The sequence below is a fragment of the Anolis carolinensis genome, chromosome 4 (assembly GCF_035594765.1).
Source record: "Anolis carolinensis isolate JA03-04 chromosome 4, rAnoCar3.1.pri, whole genome shotgun sequence".
Classification (NCBI taxonomy): Eukaryota; Metazoa; Chordata; class Lepidosauria; order Squamata; family Dactyloidae; genus Anolis; species Anolis carolinensis.
Genome location: NC_085844.1, coordinates 252,514,517 through 252,538,243, shown reverse-complemented (window position 1 = coordinate 252,538,243; position 23,727 = coordinate 252,514,517). Strand labels below are relative to the sequence as shown.

General features: G+C 43.7%; 1 protein-coding gene across 1 annotated transcript in view; it reads left to right on the top strand.

Moving 5' to 3' along the window:
- Positions 1 to 23,727, top strand: part of ctnnbl1 (catenin beta like 1) — a 168,888-nt gene that overhangs the window by 48,097 nt on the left and 97,064 nt on the right. The window contains exons 4-5 of the mRNA XM_062979756.1: positions 3,519 to 3,660; positions 17,714 to 17,809. Coding sequence (XP_062835826.1) covers positions 3,519 to 3,660; positions 17,714 to 17,809 — 238 coding nt within the window. The remainder of the gene's footprint in view (positions 1 to 3,518; positions 3,661 to 17,713; positions 17,810 to 23,727) is intronic.

Here is a 23,727-nt window from a genome sequence, read left to right as displayed (position 1 = left end):
ATGAAAGATGTATGGTTGGGACTTATATAGCCTGAAAGCATCATTCTAAGAAGAATAAATTATGGAAAACTGCGAAAGGCCGATGAAGGAAAAACTGCTGAACTGCTGACATGACCAGAGACAAATGATTAACTCTGTGGTGGAAAACAACATGTTTACAGTGTCCCCTCACGTATCGCTGGAGTTAGGTTCCAGTAACACCCGCAATAAGTGAAAATCCACAAAGTAAGGACACTATATTTATTTTAATGTTTATACATTATTTTAGTAGTTATAGACTGTTTTAAGTCTTTATCAACCAATCGTGTGTTGATAAATCGCCCCCTTCTCCTTCCGTTGCCACTTGGGCTCCTTTTCTTTCCCTTTGGCTTCTCCTTCCTCCTTTCCTTAGGCTGTAAATTGTAATTTTTTATGATTTATAATAGTCTTTTAGAGGTTATTGAAAAACCGCAAAACAGCGAATCTGCGAAAAGTGAAACGCGAAGTAGTGAGGGAACATTGTACATGACCAGAGACAGTGACTCTTTTTAAGTTAAGGAAGTCAATGCTCCTTACTTAAGAAGGAAAACCAACATAATTGAGAAGGAAAACTAACATCTGTCTGAGTCAGCATGCAAAACAACCTGTCAGTCATTCACAACTTTCTTAAACAACATCAGCAAGAAATATGCTACATAAGAGACCTTGTTACTATCCAAAAGTCAGATCTGCAATGGAACCCAGAGTCCGGTCACTTGCCACTTTCTCCAGATTTGCAGGGAAAAGCAATCTGGCCTATGTGCAGGTCTCTTTTTTAGGAGCATGAGGAAGAGATGGTAATATATGGATAACTAATGAATGTTATGTGTGTGACTGGTGAGTGAAATGTAATATCCCCTTTGTTTGTGTACCCAATGTAGTTATATAGTCTATGCATGTCTACTACTTTCTTTGTATTGCTTTCTGATGTACACTGTCTCACTGGAAATGGAATAAAATGACGTGTTTAATGTTTAAAAGTATTTATGACACCAAGTCCTTCCTCTGAGGCTGAAAGAGAATGACCTAGCCAAGGTCTCCCAATGGGTTCCTGTGACCAAGTGGGGATTCAAACCCTCATCCATGGAGTCTTAGGGCAGATCTACAATGACAGCTTATTTTGGGGCTGATCTGGAGTTGTGGCTGGGGCTAGATGCGCCCCAAGATTGCATAGATTTAGATTTTAAAATCATAGAATTCTAGAGTTGGAAGAACCCCAAAGGGCCATCCAGTCTAACCCCCTTTTGCCAGGCAGGAAAATACAATCCAAGCACTTCTGACAGATGTCCACTCAGTCTCTGTTTAAAGATTTCCAGGGAAGGAGAATCTATCTGACTCCCAGGAAGCATACTCCCAAACAGCTCTATCATGAAGTTCTTCCTAATGTTCAGGTGGAATCTCCTTTGCTGTAATTTGAACCCATGACTCCATTGAGTCCTAGTTTCCAGGGCAGCAGAAAGCAATCCCACTCCCTTTTCCTTATGCCATCCTCTCAACCTTCTTTTCTGCAAGCTAAACAGATCCAGCTCTTTAAGCCACTCCTGCTCCTCATAATGGCTAGCAAATTTGATATGGCTTGTGTTGGTTCACTCATCCCTTCAGCCGACATCACGGCAGGCGATGGAAGACACTAGACAAATTGTACCTGCTGGCCATCATGACAAAAAGCATGGGAGGAGGATGGTGAGGGCCATCCTGGATCCATAGAAAACATTTGATGGCCATGTAAACAGTTGCATCTTGCAACTGGACCTACTGTTGACAACAGCCCAAAGTTGTGATTTGCTCCTGATTTTGGGGGGAAATTTGGAGCAGCTTGCTATTCTGGTTAGCACAGTTCAAAACAACATTAAGGTGTTCTTGGACACGTTAACTCAAGTCAGTTCTGTGTGTTGTTTGGGCTGCTAAGGAGCTGATTCACCCATCCCTCAGTATAAATGGTCAGTGTAGATTTGATTTAATTGATTGATTGATTGATTGATTGGTCAGTGTAGATGTACCCCCAGTCCAACACCCAACCATTTCTCCATGTTGGCTCTCTTTCAAATCTTCCTGTTGTTGTCATTTTCAGCTTATGGCCACCCAAAGGTTTCTCAACCTGAGAGTGTGTGACTCACACAAGATGTCATAGTGGGTTCCAGTAGCTGAGCGCATAGTCAAATCAAACCATGGGATCCCACTGTGGCCCATCAGTAGAACAATATATTGAAATATTTCCAGTTTGAAAACAGTGAAATCGTTCAAATAGGACAAAAGCTTTAAAAAGCAAGCCCCAGGCCATCCTTGCTTCCTTCCTGCTTTACTTTCCAGCTGGACGTAATACGGCATGTGTCACATCTTGCGTCCCGATCCGTCAAAGCAGCCACACTCTCTATTAAAAGCCATGGCACCCCGTGGCCCCGAACCAGCGCTTGTGCTGAGTCCTGCGGTTTTCAGGAGTCACGTCTCCGCCACAGTCCTATAACTTTCAATTTTGCGGAGCGCTCGGGTCCTTCCTTGCATGCTTTCTCTTCTGAATGACAGAGTTGTAAATTAAATGACTGGGATTATCTGAACCCAGCCAACCCTATAGGACAGGGGTGGGGAATATTTCACGCTTGCACAATCCTATTTCGTTTTCTGAAGGCTACCTTGAGATCCACCAGCTGGGACAAATGTACGGCAGCTTTGATCAGTAGATGTGGGCAGAGAATTGACTAGCAGTCTACTTCTCAGCATTTGATGAAAGGGTTTCGAGTTAAAATGCATTCAGGAGTAGATTACTGTTATCTCTGCTTCACAATACTAAGTTCTTTGGAATCATAGAAGTTGGAAGGGGCCCCCAGGGACCATCCAGTCCAACCAACTTCTGCCAGGTAGGAAGGCACAATCAAAACACTCCCTAATGATAGCCATCTAGCCTCTGCTTACAAACCAACGGACACTCCATTGGACTCCCAGGCAGCATATTTCACAGTCAAACAGCTCTGACCATCAGAATGTTTTTCCTCATGTTTAGAAAAAAATTATTTTCCCACAGTTTTAATCCATTGCTCCCTTGTGTCTTGGTCTCTGGAGCAGCAGAAAACAAGCCTGTCCCCTCCTCAATGGAACATCCTTTCAAATTCTTAAACATGGCTCTCACATCTCCTCTTAGCTTTTTCTCTAAGCAAAGCCTCCCCAGCTTCCTAATCTGCTCGTCAAAGGGATTCATGGTTTCCCCACCTTTGACCATTTGGTAAGCCCATCTTGCCTGTCTCCTCCTCGAATTGCTTTGCTCAAAACTGGACACAGGGCTATTCCAAGTGAGGAGGTCTGACCAAAACAGAATGGAGTTGGGACAATGACCTTCTTTGGTCAAGACACCATCCTCCTGTTGACACAGCCTAGAATCACATTGACTGTTTTGTAGCTAATGCATCACACTGTTGTCTCATTTGTAGTCTAGACACCTAGATCCCTCTCACATCAATGAGTGGTTTGTTCTCCCTGACCTTTCCTACCTGTCTCTCTACCCACAGGTTCATGGAGTCAGAACTGGATCTCAACGACATCATCCAGGAGATGCACGTGATCGCAACTATGCCGGATCTATACCATCTCCTGGTGGAGCTCAACGCCGTCCACTCCCTCCTCGGCCTGCTAGGACATGACAACACCGATATCCTTTCTGTGATGGCGCTGAGGAGACAGGTTCACCAGTCCACCCTCAAACACATTGTCTTGTGTCACGGTTTCTCTCTGGATCATGTGTTCTCCACAGGCTCTCCACATGTATCACTAGGTATTGCTTAATGTGGATTCTTCAGTTCTGAGCTAGTGTTTTGGTACTCGACTTCTGTTTGTAAACACAACACCATTCCACAGGCTAAATTGGGTATTATCTTCCATTTGTAGGCGCTATGTTCTGGAGATCAGCCTAGATGTAGATTCATCCAGAGATTGAACCCAATCTGGGAGAGAAACAAAAAATGGATCACATGCAAGTCGTATTCCTTTTGTTTGTTTGGAGTGCAAGTGGCTAGAACCTCAGTGTTGTGCTCTCACTGATGGGATCTGCTGGATCTGGAGCCTCATTTGGCCCCAGGAGAGCTCCCATTGAACTCTGTTGTCTAACCAGGCATCACCCTTTCTGTATCTTTGTATTTCATTTTTCCTGCCTACGCGTAGTATCTTATATATGTCCTTGTTGAAATTCTTCTTTTTTTTTTTTTTCTTTTTGGTCAGTCAGCTCTCCAGTCTGTTAAGGTCAATTTGAATTCTGATCCTGTCTTATGGAATATTAGCTCACCCTCCCAATTTGGTCCCATCTGCAAACCTGATAAGCATGACCTCTGGAAAGATACTGACAAGATGGACGCTATCCAGAAAAAGGGCAATCATAATGGTCAGCAGCCTGGAAACTGTCAATCCCTCTGAGGAGTGGCCTAGGGAGCTGGATAGGTTTAGCTTGGAGACGTGATATGAGAGCCATGCTTAAAGGTTTGAAAGGATGTGGTGAAGTTTCCTTCCCTAAAGGTTCCAGTACCTTCCTTTGAAATAGAGCATGAAGCACTTGGTATTCATTGGTAGTCTTCCATCCTAGTACTAACCAGGGCTGACCCTGTTTAGCATCTGATAACTAATCATAATAGCCAATGTGTTGAACATAAAGAAGCTTTACTATGCAGATATTTCCATGGCTCCTCAGTTGGTTTCCTTTTGGAACTTTAATCCAATGCTGTTCAAAAGAGTTTGCCTTCCCTAATTCTTCTGATACAGTATTTGATAGCTTTAGTATACTCAGGAATTGAAGTTTTATCTCTTTTGTAGTAAGTCTATACTTTTTTGTGCATTCTCCTATTTCTATTTTCCTGGACCAGTGTTGGGTCTTGATGAATCTCCAGAAATTAAAGTACAGCGATAGCCGATGGGCACAAATTTGTTGCCTGTCCCTGGCACGTTCAGGGAATCAAGAAATAGCTGATTCTCAGATCAGATGGCCTGAGAAGCCCTGCGTTGCGAGGCGGCTTGATGTGGTGCCGTGTGCCGAAAGGTTAGCCTGGATTTGTCATTCTCGGGGAAAACATCAACAGTGGGCCTTCTAATTGGGACTTGTTGGTCTTGCTCTCGGTGACCTTTCGCAGGAGCCTTGTTGTGTCTCTCCAGCCGAGGGAGCCCGTCTAGGGAAGGCTGTCGCTGCCAATGCTGACGGCTTGTCAGGCTCCCCGTGTGTGGCTGACCCTTGCTCCTCGCCAGGGCAGGGTGCCTGGTGTCTGTCGATTAGATTGCGGGCAGAGGCTTGGCTTGCTTTCTTCATCCCCCGGGGAGAGGCGCATGTGCAAATGTCAGAAAGCAGAGTGGGAAAAGAGCAGCTTCTTTTACTCAAAATGCCTTGCTGCAGCAGGTTCTGAGAATCTAAGGATGGTTCCTTCGCTCAGCAGGTTTGCAATGAGGAGGATGAAGAGGAGCTCTGAGCGTCAGGTTTCTTATCCCTGCGAGGAATACTGATAAGACTGTTCTCTCCTCTTCATGCTCAATTTGAAGTCAGGTCTCAGCAGCAGAGGATGGAGCTATCTGAGGAGGTGGATAAAGTCCCCTGCAATAAAATCAGAGGGTTAGGTGTTTGTGCTGTGGAAAGAGAGCCGAGGAAAGAGATCTAAGAGTCTTAGTAGATTACAAGCTGATCATGAGTCAACAGTGTGATGCAGTAGCTAAAAAAGCTAGTGAATGGATTCAATTATATATATGGTTTAAATGTTATAATATGTTTTAATAGTGTTATTAATTGAATGTATGTTTTGTTTTGATTTTAATTATTGTGTTTTGGGCATTGAATTTTTGCCAATCTCTGTAAGCCGCCTTGAGTCCCCTGGAATACTGTGTCCAGTTTTGGGCCCCGCAGTTGAAGGGAGATGTTGACAAGCTGGAAAGCGTCCAGAGGAGGGAGACTAAAATGATTAAGGGTCTGGAGAACAAGCCCTATGAGGAGCGGCTTAAAGAGCTGGGCATGTTTAGCCTGCAGGAGAGAAGGCTGAGAGGAGACATGATAGCCATGTACAAATACGTGAAGGGAAGTCATAGGGAGGAGGGAGGGAGCTTGTTTTCTGCTGCCCTGCAGACTAGGACGCAAGGGAACAATGGCTTCAAACTACAGGAAAGGAGATTCCACCTGAACATCAGGAAGAACTTCCTCACTGTGAGAAAGGCTGTTCGCCAGTGGAACTCTCTCCCCCAGGCTGTGGTGGAGGCTCCTTCTTTGGAGGCTTTTAAGCAGAGGCTGGATGGCCATCTGTCGGGGGTGCTTTGAATGTGATTTCCTGCTACTTGGCAGGGGGTTGGACTGGATGGTCCATGAGGTCTCTTCCAACTCTACTATTCTATGATTCTATGATTCTATGGGTGAGAAAGACGGGGTAAAAATGCTGTAAATAAATAAGTATATGATAGTGTCATTCTAGGATGTGTCAATGGGAATCTGTTGTCTATGTTGAGGGAAGTCATGGTCCCACTCTCTTCTGGGTGAGTCTCTATCCCTGTAGGTTTTTAAGTAGAGGGCTTCCTGGTGGCCAGAGCTCTTCAGCACTGGAATGTTCTGCCTGAAAGTCTGGGGGTTTTTAAGCAGAGTCTAGGTGGCCATCTGTTATGAGGGCTTATATGGAGCCTTCCTTCCAGGCAAAAGGGTTGGAAAGAAGGGCTCTTGTATCCTTTTCATAGAATTGAATAATAGAGTTGGAAAAGACCCCCATGGGCCATGTAGTCCAACCCCCTGCCATGCAGGAAAAGCACAATCAAAGTACCCTGACAGATGGCCATCCAGCCTGTTTCAAAGCTTCCAAGGAAGGAACTTCCATCACACTGCAAGGCAGAGAGTTCCACTGTTGAACAGCTTTTCTTACAGTTAGGAAGTTCTTCCAAATGTTCAGGTGGGATCTCCTTTCCTGTAATTTGAACCAATTGCTCTGGGTCCTAGTTTCCAGGGAAGCAGAAAACAAGCCTTGCTCCCTCTTTCTTACGACATCCCTTCACATATTTATACATGGCTATCATGTTTCCTCTCAGCCTTCTCTTCTGCAGGCTAAACAACATACTCAGCTATTTAAGACACGCCTCAGAGGGATTCATGGTCTCTAGACCTTTGATCCTTTTAGTTACCCCCAGCTGGATACCTTCCAGTTTAGAGACAATATCTCTCTTGAATTGTGGTGCCCACAATTGGACACAGTATTCCAACTAAGGTCGGACCACAGCAGAATAGAGAGACACTATGACTTCCTTCAGTCTGGATACTATACTCCTTTGGATGCAGCCCAAAATCCCTTTGGCTTTTTTAGCTGCAGCATCACACTCTTGGCTCATGTTCAATTTGTTGTCCACGAAGACTCAAAGATCTTTTCTCACACGGACTGCTGTCTTCCAAGTCTAGGATTCTCTGAACTTGGATGCCAGTTTCCCCAACCTGCGAGGAATGCTAAACGGAGGCTTCTTCTCTTCATACTCCATTTAAAGTGGGTTCTAGGCAGATGAGGCTGGAACCGCTTTTTAGCAAGTGGATCAAAAACCCCTGCAATAAAACCAGAGGACCAGGTGGCTGCTTTGCTGAAGGAGAGCCAGGGAGGGATAATGCCCAGATGGCAAGCGTAAATTGCCAGGGACTCAGGGCTTCTGTGAGGGGACAGACAGTCCTGTTCTCCAAAACCCCTTTCGGTCCGCATTTGGCACCTGCAGAGAAGCCAAAGGCTGGTTGCAAAGCCTCTCTGTCCCGGAGCATGAAGAGGACGGCAGGGCCCAAAACAGCCATTGCGTAGACTCCAGATTTCCTGCCTGCGGAGGGTTTTTCTGCCAGCGAGAGCAGCTTTCCTCCATGCCTCTCTCCCTCTGTGTGTGTCTTCAGCCAAGCTAGGCCTAAGGGCATCCTCGACAGAGACAAATGCTGCTTCCCTAATCCCAAGGCTTTTCCCCGTCTTTTGCCAAGATGAATTAAGAGCGGCGGGAGCTTTGCTTCCCCTCGATTCCTTTTCCGTACAGTCCTCCGCAGAGATATTTATCCTCCTCCCCCATCCGTCCTCAGGGACCATCGTTTACAGCGATCACTCAGAAATCCCAGAATAAATGTTGGCTCTTTGATGCAACTAAATGTGAGAAAAATGTCTGTGCCCATGATTTATTTATTTCTTTACTAAAATATACGTATCTCGCCCTTTATCGGTGAGGTCTTGGAGGCAGCTGGGGAACAAGGCAAGATGAGCCATTTAAAACAGTGAGACAGTTGACACAGGATAAAGAACATATTAAAAAGCTGAGGCATTAAGACAACTTAAAAGATTAAAGCAATTAAAACATACAATGTATTTGCAGAATAAATTAGCCCCCGAAGGCTTTAATTAAAAGAAATGTTTTGATTTGCCATTGGAAAGAAACCATAGAATAATAGAGTGGGAGGAGATCACAAGGGTTATCCAGTCCTTTTTTTGTACTGAAATATATGTATCCTGCCCTTTGTCACGAGATCTCATGATAAAGGGCAGGGTAGATATAGATATAGATGTAGATAAACAAATAATAAATATATTTTAATGAAACAATCAATATTGGTGGCAGTCAGTTTTCTCAGAGGAGCATTATAGCTGAGATTCCATAGCAGAGAAAACCCTCTCCCATGTCTTCTCTAAATGTATGGCTCCATATGGTTGGTTGTGAAAGCAGGAGAGTGAAGATAGTGATAGGAAAGAAATTATCTAGTGTGAAGTTGGTGCTGGAGGAGAGATCTACAGATGCAATGGACTGCTTAAAAGACAAATAAATGAGTCTTAAAGCAAGTCAATCTGAACTTTTCCTAGAAGCCATGATTCCTAACCTGAGGTTGTTGTACTTTGGTCATGCCCCAAGAAGACATGACTCACTAGAAAAGACCATAATGCTCGATGAGGTAGTAGGAAAGGAGCAGACTACTCTCTGGATGGATAGACTCAATCAAGGAGGCCATGTCTCCTACTTTGAGTCTCCAAGCAAGACTGTGGATGAGAGGTTGACTTGGAGGCCTCCATAAGTCAAAGTCAACCTGATAGCAAACAGCAACAAGAGCAAATCAGAAGCCATGACTACTTTCCCTAAAAGCTATGATTACCAAGATGAGGCTGTTGTCCTTTGGCCGTATCAGAAGAAGACAGAATTCACCAGAAAAGGCGCTGATTCTTGGGAAGGTGGAAGGCAGCAAGAAAAGAGGAGGACTCCACTGCAGGAGGATGGACTTCACCAAGGAAGCCACGACTGCCCTGACTTTGCAGGGTGACTGGAGGTCTCTCATTCATAGGGCTGCCATGAATTGGAGCGAACGTTTGTCAGCAGTTATGAACAGCAAATCCTTTCAAGCTCCAAGGCTGCAATCTCTTTAGGGCTTTGAATGCCATCACCATTCATCAGCCCCTTCTCCTTTGGCATGGACCTGCTTCAGCCATCCATTGCTGCCTTTTGAAAGTAATCATTATGTCAGGAAGAAGCTCTGAGCTTGGAACGTCCCTGATGACGCAAGGGCTGCTGAATGTCTTTTTACTCGTGCAATATTCCCCATGTCTTATGTCAAGGGCCCTCCATCAGTAATGCTATAATCCACCCTCTTGCTTCCTTCCAGATCAGCTTCTCTTCCTTTTCCTCTGTTTTCCTATGGTAGACAGGCACGTTGAAAGCTCTGCACCCTAGGCAGCCCAATTGGGATGAATAGATTCCCAGCGGAGTAGAAGAATATTGATCACTGTGAAAGAAAGACATCAAAGTGTATATGAGAGAGAGTGCCTTGGAGATGAACCTACCTGCAGTGCTCTGTTTCTCTTTTCACTGGCTTGCATCCCGTTCCCAAGGCAATCCTTGCCTGAACATTGGGAAATTCAATGAAGAATGTCAGGAGGGGCTGCAGCATTCTCATCCTTGCTGTACACTTGTAGCCTTGTAGCCTGATGTTAGCTCTAACATATCATTATCATGGGATTTGCTTGGCCAGTTTCCTCAGAGCAGATCTTACATTATGGCCATGATAGAATGCTAGAACTGGAAGAAACCTCAAGAGTCATGCAATTTAACCCCTTTCTGCCACTTAAGAATCAAAGCACTCCCAATGGAGAGTCACCTTGCCCCTATTTTAAAACTTCTAGAGAAGGAGATCCAACCACTCTCTAAGGCAGCAGCATATCCCTCTGTCAAACAGCTCTTTTCCGCAGATTTAGGTGGAATCTTTTTTCTTGTTGGTGGAATCCATTGCTCCTTTGTGTCCCAGTTTCTGGAGCAGCAGAGACCAAGCAGGCTCCTTTCCCAAAAAGACATCCTTTTGAGTATGTAAACATGGCTGTCATCAACATCATTGCCGATCCATCGTGTCCAAGTATAATTGCCTTCCAAGTGTAGTCTTGGTGACTCCATAGGTGACTGTAGAGACCTATTTCTTGATCCACATATTTTTTTGCAATGAGGGAATTGGTTTCTAGATGGAAGGTGGTTACGGTCAGTGTTGACTTGAGGCACCTTCTTTCTCCTGATCTGTTTCTCCTTTCCACTCTCCATTCGTGCCTCTTTCAATTCCACAACACTGTTGGTTACAGCCGACCTCCAGTTAGAATGCTCAAGGGTCAGGGCTTCCCAGTTCTCAGTGTCTATGCCACAATTTTAAAGGCTGGCTTTAAGCCCATCTTTCAATCTCTTCTCTTGTCCACCAACATTCCTTTTCCCATTCTTGAGTTGGGAGTTTTTTGCTTTGGGAGACGCTGATCTGGCCTTTGGACAATGTGGCCAGTGAAGCGAAGTTGATGGCGAAGGATCATCACTTCAGTGCTGGCAGTCTTTGCTGCTTCCAGAACGCTGACATTTGTTCGCCTGTCTTCCTAAGAGATTTGCAGGATTCTTCAGAGGCAACACTGATGGAATCGTTCCAGGAGTTGAGTGTGACGTCTGTAGACCGTCCATGTTTCGCAGTCGTACACCAGGTTTGGCAGGATAATAGCTTTATAAACAAGCATCTTGGTTTCCCTGAGAATAACCCAATCCTCAAACACTCTGGTTCATTCAAGAAAATGCTGCACTCGCAGAGCTCAGACAGTGTTGTATTTCAATGTCGATGTTGACTTTTGTGGAGAGGTGGCTGCCAAGGGAATGGAAATGGTCAACATTTTCTAATGTTACACCATTAAGCTGTATTTCCGGCATTGCAGCGGGATTGGCTGGTGCCTTTTGCTGAAAGAGCACTTGGGTTTTCTCGATGTTCAGTGAAAGGCCGAGCTTCTCGTATGATTCTGTGGTGTTTAGAGTGGCTTGTAGGTCTTCTTCTGAATGAACACAGACTACATTATTATCAGCATATTGGAGTTCTTTAACAGACTTGGTTTTGGCTTTCAGCCTACTGAGGTTAAAAAGCGTGCCATCTGTCAGATAGATGATTTCCACTCCCGTTGGTAAGTTTTCATCAACAAGCTGCAGTATCATAGCAATGAAGATTGAGAATAAAGTTGGGGTAATAATGCATGCCTGTTTGACATTTGATTTCACCATAAAAGGATTTGGGAGCCATTGCTGTCCAAGACTCTTGCCATTATGTCATGATGGAGGAGTCACAGAATGTTTACAAATTTGTCAGGGCATCCGATTTTTTGGAGGACCTTCTCTTCTCCAAGATAAATAGCTCTCTAAGCTGCTCCTCAGAGGGACTTCTGGTTTCCAGACCTTTGAAGCCCTCTGAGGCCAAGAGAATGGGATGTGCCCGAGACCATCTTGGGTTTTTATGTGGCTGGAGTTGAACCCTGGGCTCCTGGTACAAGAACGACCACTTCACCAACTGACCCATGTGATAAAGAAGAGTCAGTTGTGGTTGTGAAGAGGGAGAGGGGTCAATAGCCCTGATCTGGAAAGCCATCTCCCAGCCTTTGAAAGGAGTCTCAACTATTCAGAAGGACAGTTATAACAGTGCTGTAAGAGCAAAAGCCTACTTTTTCCAGCTCAGATCTGGAGGCTGTTATGTAGGACACTGCAAGAAAGTGGGTTTCCTTTTGTGTGTCCTGCGGTAAGAAGAGGTCAGGATTGATCAGCTTGCCTCGGAGAATAGTCAAGTAGGTCTAATGAGCGGCAAGGCGGCCAAGTGTGTTGTCTGCGGAGAAAGGGAAGGGAAGGGAAGGAAAGAGCTGAGATAATGAGGGGAAATTAGGTGCGCCTCTGTGTCTGTGTTGCAGCTGCAGCATCCCAGCCCTGTTCCTTAGTCTGCATCGGCACAAAGAGACCACTTGCTCTATCTGGTTAGTAATGACATTGTGGCATCCGTCGATTCAATCAGTTGGTTGCAAGCTGGTTTGGGTCAGCCTCTGCAGAGCGCCTTCCCAATTATTCCCAAGTGAGATAGCCAACGGCTATGCAATGAGAGCAGGTCCATCTCTGAAGCTGTGCAGTTAGCAGAACTCCCTGAGGTGCTAGATAAGGATGGAAAGAATATTATTCCAAGATGATCATCATTGTTATCATAATAATATTGACCCCAGCATTGAGAAACTCTGAGGAGATGAAATCTGGACTGATAAGAATCTTTGAGCCCCATTTGCACAAATATTTAAGATGGTTGTTTTGTACAGAAAACAGCATTTTTTTTCTTTGCAGAAAGCTGTTTCCTGTGTTGAAAATGCTGTAATCTGGAATGTGATGCAAAATGTGCACGTTCTTGCTTTGCATTAAAAACAGCACGTTCGTTATAGAAAACATTGTATTATTTTTACAATGTACAATAAAGTCTCACTTATCCAACATAAATGAGCCGGCAGAACGTTGGATAAGCGAATATGTTGGATAATAAGGAGGGATTAAGGAAAAGCCTATTAAACATCAAATTAGGTTATGATTTTACAAATTAAGCACCAAAACATCATGTTATACAACAAATTTGACAGAAAAAGTAGTTCAATACGCAGCAATGCTACTGTATTTACGGATTTAGCACCAAAATATTACGATGTATTGAAAACATTGACTACAAAAATGCGTTGGATAATCCAGAACGTTGGATAAGTGAGACTCTACTGTATATTGCATTGTATCATATGATAGGAAATGCCATTTCTGTAACCATTTATTGTTCTTGCTGCAAAACAACCACACGTGAGTGAATTTTGTGCAGAAGTTCTGAATTATGTCATGACAAAAAAAAATTCTCAAATTATTCATTATTTTCTTTGAGGAAAAAAATAGTGTTTTTAAGTCTATCCTTAGGGCCAGATTGCCTTTCTTTTTTTAAAAAAAAGTTGTTTAAAAAGGTAAACATTGATGTGTGCTGCCTTTGTATCTTGGTTTCTTCAAGGCTGAGAGAACGAAGATGGTAGCAGATGCTTTCTTAGACTGAGTCTGAGTCATGCATCAGAGGAAGAAGGCTTGCTCTTTGGAAGCCTGTGTTCCCGACTTCATTCTCTCATCCAGTCTCTAAGGTGCTGCAAAATCCCTTTGCATACTGATGTTCCAGACTTAACAGGGCCATGGCATTGAATCCTTGATTTTTGCTCAGGTGGGAAAAGCGTGGGATGAGATGGACTGCTCTACTTCCCTGCCTGGTTTTGGTCCTTCCTGGAAAAGATGCAGGAAACATGCTGCTTTCTTACCTTTGCATCCCCACTGGTGCAATTTAAGGTGCTAGTGATGACCCATAAAGCCCTATGCAAATGAACTCCGGGTTGCATGAAGGACCATCTATATATATCTATCTATATATATAAAATGATAAAGTTGTTTGCGCAGTGACTATAACAACAAAACTAAACATCCCAGAAATACGAAATTTGGCAATACAATGCAAAAGGCTTGCCTCCAGGTTACAACAACAAAACCACACCACAAAACCACAATCCAGACCCACAAAACTCACAACAACGCATCATGCGATAACAACACAACTAAACGCCCCAGAAATACAAAACTTGGTAACACAATGCAAAAGCCTTGCCTCCCAGTTGTAACAACACAACCACACCACAAAACCACACAGGACCCACAAAACTCACAACAACGCATCGTGACTATAACAACACAACTAAACGCCCCAGAAATACGAAACTTGGCAACACAACGCAAAAGCCTTCCCTCCCGGTTGTAACAACACAACCACACCACAAAACCACAATCCGGAACCACAAAACTCACAACAATGCATCGTGACTATAACAACACAACTAAACGTCCCAGAAATACGAAACCTGGCACACAACTAAACGCCCCAGAAATATAAAACTTGACAACACAACGCAAAAACCTTGCCTCCCGGTTGTAACACAACCACACCACAAAACCACAATCCGGACCCACAAAACTCACAACAATGCATCATGACTATAACAACACAACTAAACGTCCCAGAAATACGAAACCTGGCACACAACTAAACGCCCCAGAAATATAAAACTTGGCAACACAACGCAAAAGCCTTCCCTCCCGGTTGTAACAACACAACCACACCACAAAACCACAATCCGGAACCATAAAACTCACAACAATGCATCGTGACTATAACAACACAACTAAACGTCCCAGAAATACGAAACCTGGCACACAACTAAACGCCCCAGAAATATAAAACTTGACAACACAACGCAAAAACCTTGCCTCCCGGTTGTAACAACACAACTACACCACAAAACCACAATCTGGACCAACAAAACTCACAACAATGCATTGTGACTATAACAACACAACTAAATGCCCCAGAAATACGAAACTTGGCACACAACTAAACGCCCCAGAAATACAAAACTTGACAACACAACACAAAAGCCCTTTCTCCCGGTTGTAAGAACACAACCACAACACAAAACCACAATCCGGACCCACAAAACTTACAATAACGCATCATGACTATAACAACACAACTAAACGCTCCAGAAATACAAAACTTGGCAAAACAATGCAAAAGCCTTGCCTCCCGGTTGTAACAACACAACTACACCACAAAACCACACCGGACCCACAAAACTCACAACAATGCATCATGACTATAACAACACAACTAAACGCCCCAGAAATACGAAACTTGGCAACACAACACAAAAGCATTCCCTCCCAATTGTAACAACACAACCACACCACAAAACCACAATCCGGACCCACAAAACTCACAACAATGCATCGTGACTATAACAACACAACTAAACGCCCCAGAAATACAAAACTTGGCACACAACTAAACGCCCCAGACATACAAAACTTGGCAACACAACACAAAAACCTTGCCTCTCAGTTGTAACAACACAACCACACCACAAAACCACAATCCAGGCCCACAAAACTCACAACAACGCATTGTGACTATAACAAATACAAAATTTGACAACACAACTCATCCACCTCCCCAATCCCTACATTCACACTTGGCCTCCAAAAAAACAATTACAATAATAACAATGACAACAACAACAACAATAAGAATCAACACCATCACAGGCAAGAAACAGCCAGGCACTGAGGCTGAGAGGCCAGTCAGTGCTACACTGGGCCTCCAAAAAACAATACAGAAGCATCTAACTTATCCAACCTTCATGACCACTACAACAACAATAATAATAAACACCTACACAGGCAAAAAAACAAACAAACTATTGTACCACAATAAAAATATAAACCGCACTCAGCAGAATCAGACATTACAATTAACAACAAACCAAAGACAACAGGGATCTCAAGCAATGATCAATCAACACAAAAATAGAAGAAGGTAACAGACTTCAAATACTACTACTAATGTGAGTATAAAGAAGGGTGGAGGTCACAGCATAAATACAACCTAATGTAGACTGACCAACACCACCAGACTTCGCCACAGCAACGCGTGGCCGGGCACAGCTAGTCTATATATATAAAAGGGTAATGAAATTTCGGCCTAGGACAAAACAACAAAACTACACATCCCAGAAACACTAAATTTGGCAGCACAACCCCTCATCCATGCCTCTACGTTCATACAACAAAAAGAAAAGAAATATAAAGTCCTAATTAGAGGGAGAGGAATAATTGTTTTTATCCAACTGCTGCCAGTTAGAAGGCTAAGCTCCACCCACTTGGTCTGCTGTCAGTTAGAAGACTAAGTTCCACCCACTTGGTCTCCTAGCAACCCACTCAGCCCAGGGCCACTTCAATCAGGCCTCTTCCACACTGTCTATAAAATACAGATTATCTGATTTCAACTGGATTATATGAGAGTATAGACTCAAGATGAGCACCAACCCCCAGAGTCAAACACGACTGGGGACAGGCAGAGTTAGGCCTCACTTAGGCCTCTTCCACACTGCCTATAAAATACAGATTATCTTGTTGGAACTGGATTATATGGCAGTGTAGACTCAAGGCCCTTCCACACAGTTATACCCATTGAACCCATTTATAATGGACTTAATGTCAGGGGAAAACCTTTACCCTTTACCTAAACTACCACCAATTCCTCAATACTTTATTTCCCATACCACCATACTTCGCCACAGCAACACGTGGCCGGGCACAGCTAGTATTGTTCTATAGGACCTTGCATTGAACCTTCTTGCAGAGAGCCTTCTCTTGGTCCCATTGCCATCACTAGTGCATCTTTTAGGAGCACAGACAGGTTATTTTCAGCGGAGGGTAGAATTGCTCCCTTTCTTCCTATGAGCAGAACCCGAAGGGGTACATCTGAAAACCTAGTCTTAAAAAAAAACTTTTTGATGAAATAAGTTACCATATTAGCCATATTTATTCAAGTCTAATGTGCCATCGAATCTAATGCGCAGCTCAGTTTTCAAAACCCTGAAATCAAAATTAGTATTTGCTGATAAACATAATGCACAGCAGCAAAAGGTGACCTCTTTATAATTTCGTCAAAAAAGTGTGCCTTACAGTGGCTTTATACTAATAATTCTGGCTTTAAAAACAAAAGTGTTAAAGCAACAAAGCTTCCAGCAATTGAAAAGAAAACCTTGAGGTGCATCTATGATGTAGACTGAATCCACTTTAACTGCCTTGGAGTCATAGGGGCTGTAGTTCTACAAGGTCTTGGGCCTTCCCTGCCAAAGAATTCTGGTGCTTCACAAAACTACAAATCCCAGGATTACGTAGCATTTAGCCCTGGCCATTACATTCAAGGTGGCATCTTTCAGATCAGAGCTCCAGGTGAAGATCCTGAAGCAGTTCCCGCTATTGCTTTGGCTCAGTACTAAGATGATCATATAATTTTGGCAAAGCGATTTAGCCAAAAAAGGTGAGCGTTAGATTTGAGTAAATACAGTATGTCGCTAACAATTTAAAACCTTCATAGCAGTTAGGATGGCAGTGTTGGAACTGAAGAAGCATCAGCACTTCTCTATAGGCACAGAGGAAACCCTGTGGGAGCAGACTTTGTATCTTGCTTTCATTTCTCTTTGCTAGATCTCTGTAACTCAAGGTTTTGCATGTAGACATCACTTTCCCCTTTATCCTGAAAGAAGTCTTTATTGTGCTCTATGGCTCTTTGTTTGAGAAAGGAGCACCAGGAGGCCTCGAGATAACTGACACACAGATATCAGAGTCTTTTACCAAAGTTAGGTGGCTGTCTATCCTTTGATCTGAAATTTATTGTCTGAAGCAATGAAGCTAGGTTTTTACCTTCTTTAGCCTTTCTAGAGTCTCCTGTGCATCCTCCTTCCCGTCTCCTCCCATAAACTCCCATATAGCACTGATGTCCCGCAGTGCCGTTCTCTATCCTTGTTTCCCTTAACTGGCTCTACATGTCTCCATCGCGGTGGTGGACCTTCTGCAGGAGCTCACCGACATCGACACTCTCCACGAAAGCGAGGAAGGAGCCGAAGTCCTCATAGACGCCTTGGTGAGTCGTGCTGAGAAAGTCTCTTCCCACCCTCTCATTTTACAGTCAGAGCCATGGGAGTGTTTGGGCAATGTAAGAGCAATGGCAGGAGGGCCGGGGAGCAATTTCATCTTTCTAACATATCCTAACCCCCCTCCCAGTCCTCAATATTACTATCTTCAACCATGTGTTTCCAAGAATGATGGCTATATTTGCCAGATGTGATTTTGTGTCACTTACAGTAGTCATTTTTGTTGTGGTAATCTCTGAGCAGTTAGACTCAATTTAACCCTCTCTGGGGGAGATTCCACCAAAACTCAGCAGAGTAGCAAAAGCAAAAGCTTTCAAATGCAGCAGTTACTTACATGGGGTGAGCAAAGGGAAGCCTTTGACCATTTAGGATTTCAATGGACTGCAGAGTCTCAATAAAAGTTCAAAAAGTATTTATTCAGGTAAAAAGAACTCTATTGTAGATAGAAAGGCTTGGGAGCTGTCTAGTCTACTCTAGACTGGTTTCTAAGGAAAAATAAGAAAGGAAAAATAGCAAACATCTAAATAGTTACATCTTGCCAGGAGAGATGGCAGGACGTGTTGTTAGCTTGAAGAACAAAGGGAGAAGAGAGAACCAAAATGGTTCCAACCTCATGGTCCAGTTTATTGGGGCCATAAAAGACATTCTGACCAATGAGAAGTTAGTGTTCCTGGAGAGTCATATTTCTGCTAACTTCAAAGTAAAGGATGTGACGTAAACAGGATAGAGTGAAACACAGTAAAGCCTGTCTAGGCATGCTTTGGAAACAGGGAAAGGATTCCCTCAATCTAACTCTATCATCTATCTAACTACATCTAGACTTGAGTAGTCCAGGATGATTCCCAACCATTTTTACTGTTGAAAATAGGAGGTACTTAGGGTGTGATTTGGGGGGGGGGGGTCTGGGGGTAGTTTTTCATAGTTTAGGGGGATTTTTACATGGTTTTTGGACAAATATGAAAATTGTGTCATTTTAAAAATGAGGAAGCGAGATCTTTGGGAGGCTTGGAGGAATCATGGTTCCAAACATGGGCTCCGAGATAAATATGTAGTCTGTGGGCCACATGCTGCACTAGTCTTATGTAAAACTGTCTCTTTCAAGACTGTCTCTTTCCCTTTGTTCAGCCTTAGATGGTAATGCATGGCCATGGATGATCTTCCAAATTTACAGTTCTTTTATTCAGTGATCCTCCTCCTTCCCATCCCCGTCTTCTCTCTTTCATCCCTAGTTATTTATTTGCAGGGATGAGACTATCACTCTTTGAACATATAATGAGATGATGTGAGTCATTCGAAAAAACAGTAATGCACAGTTTGGTATAAGATGGTTGCCAAAGAGAAATATTTTGTTAGAGGTAGAGAGGCTCCATCAAGGAAGCTGTAATTGTCACCTTGAATTTGCAAGACCTAGTTGAGGACTGGGCCTCTCAGAGGTTTCTCATTCTAGAGTCACCATAAGTTAAAGGTCAATTCAGACTCCAGACATGCCATGAACAAGAAGCCCTCTCCTTATTTCTGCAAAATGCATATGCTTGTATTATAGAATCATAGGACTAGAAGACATGACAAGGGCCATCCGGTCCAACCTCCTTCTTCCAGGCACAATCTCCAGAGAAGGAGACTTCCTAAGTTCTTCTTAATGTTTCAAAATTCTTTTCCTGCCATTTGAATCAATTACTGCATTGTGTCTTAGTCTCCAGAGCAGCAAAAAACAAGCCTGATCCTTCATCAATAGGACATCCATTCAAATATTTAAACATGGCTCTCATTTTCTTCCCAACTTCCTCTTCTCCAAACGAAACCTCCTCAGCTCCCTCAGTTGGTCCTCAGAGGGATTCATGACTTCCAGACTTTTGACCATTTTGCTTGCCTTTTTCTGGATACATTCCATCTTGTCTTTCTTCACTTGTGGTGCTCAGAACTGGGTTTTTCCAGATTAGGTCTGACCAAAGAGGAAAAGAGTGGGACTGGGACTTTCCTCAGTCTAGACACTATCTTTCAATGGATGCTGTCGAAGGCGGGATAGGTGCATGATTTATAGTTTTCTCCTTCCTCAATCACACTCCCTTGAAATATGCTGCACACTGGACTGATTGTCTCAAAGGCAAGCTATAAAACTCAACTCAAACATAGCAGAGTCCTTACCAGTAGTCAGCAAAATTTTACTGCACAGCCTGACCTTGTGCCGCTCACTATTTAAGAAAACTCTTTGATTCAGTTTTCATCTAAACCAAAGTAGAGGCTTTCAATCTTGAAACGTTGCTTTATGTACAGCTATATGCACACACATCAGAATCCCCTGATATCCTACCAGCCAATGCCATATGGTTACGACACAGATACCAGCAACAGATGTACAGAAGCGAGATAATCGTGGCAGAGAGAGAGAATACATGCTTGCTGCCCTCTTTTTTATACCCATTGCTTCTTGTCATCAGACAGGGATAAAAATGAATGATGCAACTCTCATCATGACTGTCACATGTTCATGATTCAGCTTCTTTTGCCCGTCCCTCAAGTTCCACATCACCATCCACATAACCTTTCGGTGTGTGACCACATGTCCATTAGAAGTGTATTTTCCCCCAGGTTTACACAGTGGGGTTACAGGCAATGCATTTTAATGGTGCATTATGAATGAAACTGATGCAACCTAGAGTTTCATTGGCCCTTTAAGCTTCTGCATCATACTGTTGACATGTTCAGCTTGTGATCTCGATCCCATTCACGTGGACTGTTTCCAAGCCAGAAAATGCCAGTGCAATTCAACGACAGAGCAAGCAGGGAAGTGCAAGGCTGGAAGGATGGCCACAAGTGGGGAGGGCTTGGATTGTGGATCCCTGCACGGCAGAAAGGGGCTGGAACAGACCTCTGGGAACTTCAAGGGACGGCTACTCCTATTGACGCAGCCTCCTGTGGAGCTTTACAATGGAGCCTTCCCTTCTTTAGAAATCTTCTGCTAGGGACCAGGGAGGCAATACTGACTTCTAGAAGGGATGCTGGCCAAACAGCTCCTGGTAGCTGACCAAGTGCCACGTATTCTCATTGCTCCCATTTCAAATGAGCTGTAGCCAGAGCAGGAGCAGCCAGGCTTGCAAAACCCTTTTTGGTGGCTTTTCCTTCACTGTGGGGTGGCAGAGGGTCAGGGAGCTTTTTCTGGAGGAGCTGAGCCAGCGGCAGCATTGTTGTCGGCCTCTGCGGCTGCTGTCTCTCTTGCCTGGCAGGCGTGTGATGTTCCCGCCAGAGGTTAATGACGGCTGCCCTGAATGTGTTCTGCCGGCTGGCCTCTGGGCTGCTTTAATTACTGGCTCTTCGTTACAAGGGCAGCGGAGGGTTTGGGGACGAGAGAAGGGAAGGCATTTGCACGGTGGATGCAGAGCTCTCCTGTAGAGAAACAATCAGCATCCACAAAAGATCCCTTTGTGTGCGGTGCTTTCTTCTAGCCCCGTTGACTGGCCCAGTTTTGAGAGGATTTTGCTGTTTGCCACATCTGAATAACCTCTCTTTATTTGAGAAAATTATGAGGACTCCCTGTGCATCTGAACTGAGGCTGGCTGCTAAGATGTTGGGTTCCCACTGTGGGCATGGATCCAGGTTCAGACTGTAAGGGAGCTCTGAACCGTGGCTTCAGTGAACATTGAAAGAACCATCTGCTTTCACCGGGATGGGAAAAGTAGGGTTTTGTCTACCTCAAAGACCCAATTCCAAACAGTGCTTTGCTGTCCTTGTCTGCTGGCAAGTTGGTGACCTTATGGCTGAGAGACCTTAAATGTATCTTGCAAATTCAAAGGCATGACAACTTTAAGAACTCAATCCACTTGTGATGGGGCATAGAAGCCCCTTATGTTGAAAATATGGGTTTGATTAATCTCTTTGGCAGCAGAGCTTATGGCACACGAACGCTGAAGCCAGAATAGAAAGACTAGACACAGCCCCAACACATAGAGTCTAGGACCCAACTTAGGTAAAAAAACATAAAAATATGTTGTCAAAGGTGTTCATGGACGTAATCACAGGGTTATTGTGTGTTTTTGGGCTGTATGGCCATGTTCCAGAAGCATTATCTCCTGACATTTCGCCCACATCTATGGCAAGCATCCTCAGAGGATGTGAGATATTTTTTTTTTTCCGGCCATGCAGCCCGGAAAACACACAACAACCCAACATAAAATATTTTTACTCACAACTTGTGCATAAACACACACAAGATAAGGTGAAAGAAAAATCGAGTTCTTCATAGTATTAGGAAGGATGGAGTGTCTCATCCAGGGACACTTGCTCCCATATGCCTAATGTCAAAGAGACAGAGGGGAAAACATAAGTTGGCCATCACATAAAGCCCCAGGAAAAAGTATTTTCAGTGACTCAGGAATAGAGGGTTTGAGCAAAGAAACAATCAGGAAGTAAACCACCAACATGTTTTGTAAATTCCTATGACCGACTACCAGTGAGTTCATCATGCAAAGGTTGCACTCTCCAACAAAATCTTCTTTTTAGATGGGACTTTTGTAAGCTAAAGCTTTCCTCTACTCTTTCCTCCATCAGGGCTGCTGGAGGGAAAAAAACAACAACTTTTAGATGTATGACTAGCCCCCTTTCCCTAAATGATGAAGTTTCCATTTTTGGAATAATTCCAATTTTGGTCAAAGGAGACTCAACGAAGTTTGCTAAATTTCTGCTGGAAGATGGAGTGTGAGCCACGTCCGTGTCCACTCAGGCTTATGTACACAGAAGAGATGAAACTGCAAATCGCAGAGAGCAAAGCAGGCGGACGTGTTCGGTGTGAGATGGCTGCTGTTCCTTGCTTTTCTAAACAGTGTGTCTGATATCCCAAAACTTCCACCAGGGACCCATTATATATATATTGGGAAGATGTGTTCCAGTATCTTTAATACTTTATGTTTTGGAAATTACATTCAGGATGGTTTGCCCGCAGTAGCAGAAGCAAAAATGTACTTAGACTACAAAATCGATTATAATGCCATTGCCATCATATGGCAGTGTATTTACATTTATCATCTTGTATTGTTTTGGGAGGAAAAAAAACAAAAGAAAATATCATTTTAATCAGAAACAGCTCCCTCCAGCCTCACTACTTGCATGGGAGGGAGGCTTTTCATCCACTTTAATTGTTTTATTGGATTTTCATTGCTGTCTTAATTATGTGCAGGCATTGAATTGTTGCCAATTTGTACGCCGCCCTGAGTCCCTTCAGGTGAGAAGGGCGGGATATAAATGTTGTAAATAAAAAAATTAAAAAAATAAATTTCAGTGACATTTGGGCAGTTTTGTCCCCAAATCATGCAGAAAGCCCTCCACCGCACCCCCATAAGCATTGCAGAATGGCCTCTGAATATCCGTTTTCCTCTGCAACATCACTTCCTAAGACATTTTTGAGACTTGTTGTGGACAGCAGTGGAGATATTTGGCTTAGCAAATGCAAACCCAGGATGAAGTTTAGGAAAAAATGCCCCCCCTCCAACCCTGACCAGGTTACCTCTATGCAGAGATCCTCACTGATTGGCTTTGCAGCTTCATGCCTACTCAATGCTAATCAAGTTTGCAATTGCAACATTCACACTTGATTTAAACAGACAAGGGTTCTTTCTCTCACCCTGGACATTATTCCACAGGTAGGTGTGTATATATGTATGAGGGTTGAATGAAAAGTAATAACTCCACCTTTGTAACTCCTCAACAGATGGCAGTCAGTCTGCGGCAGGTCCTGGCTTGTTCAGTAGACTCTCCTCTACTGTTCCATTTGGCAGGAAGCCTTAGCATTGAACGGTTGTGTTGTTAAAGTGCAAAGTATGGAACCTGCACAGATGGTCGTCAATGCAACTTAAGCAATGTGCAGTCACTGAATTCTTGACAGCAGAAGGTGTCACCCCAAAGGAGAAAGGCGTCA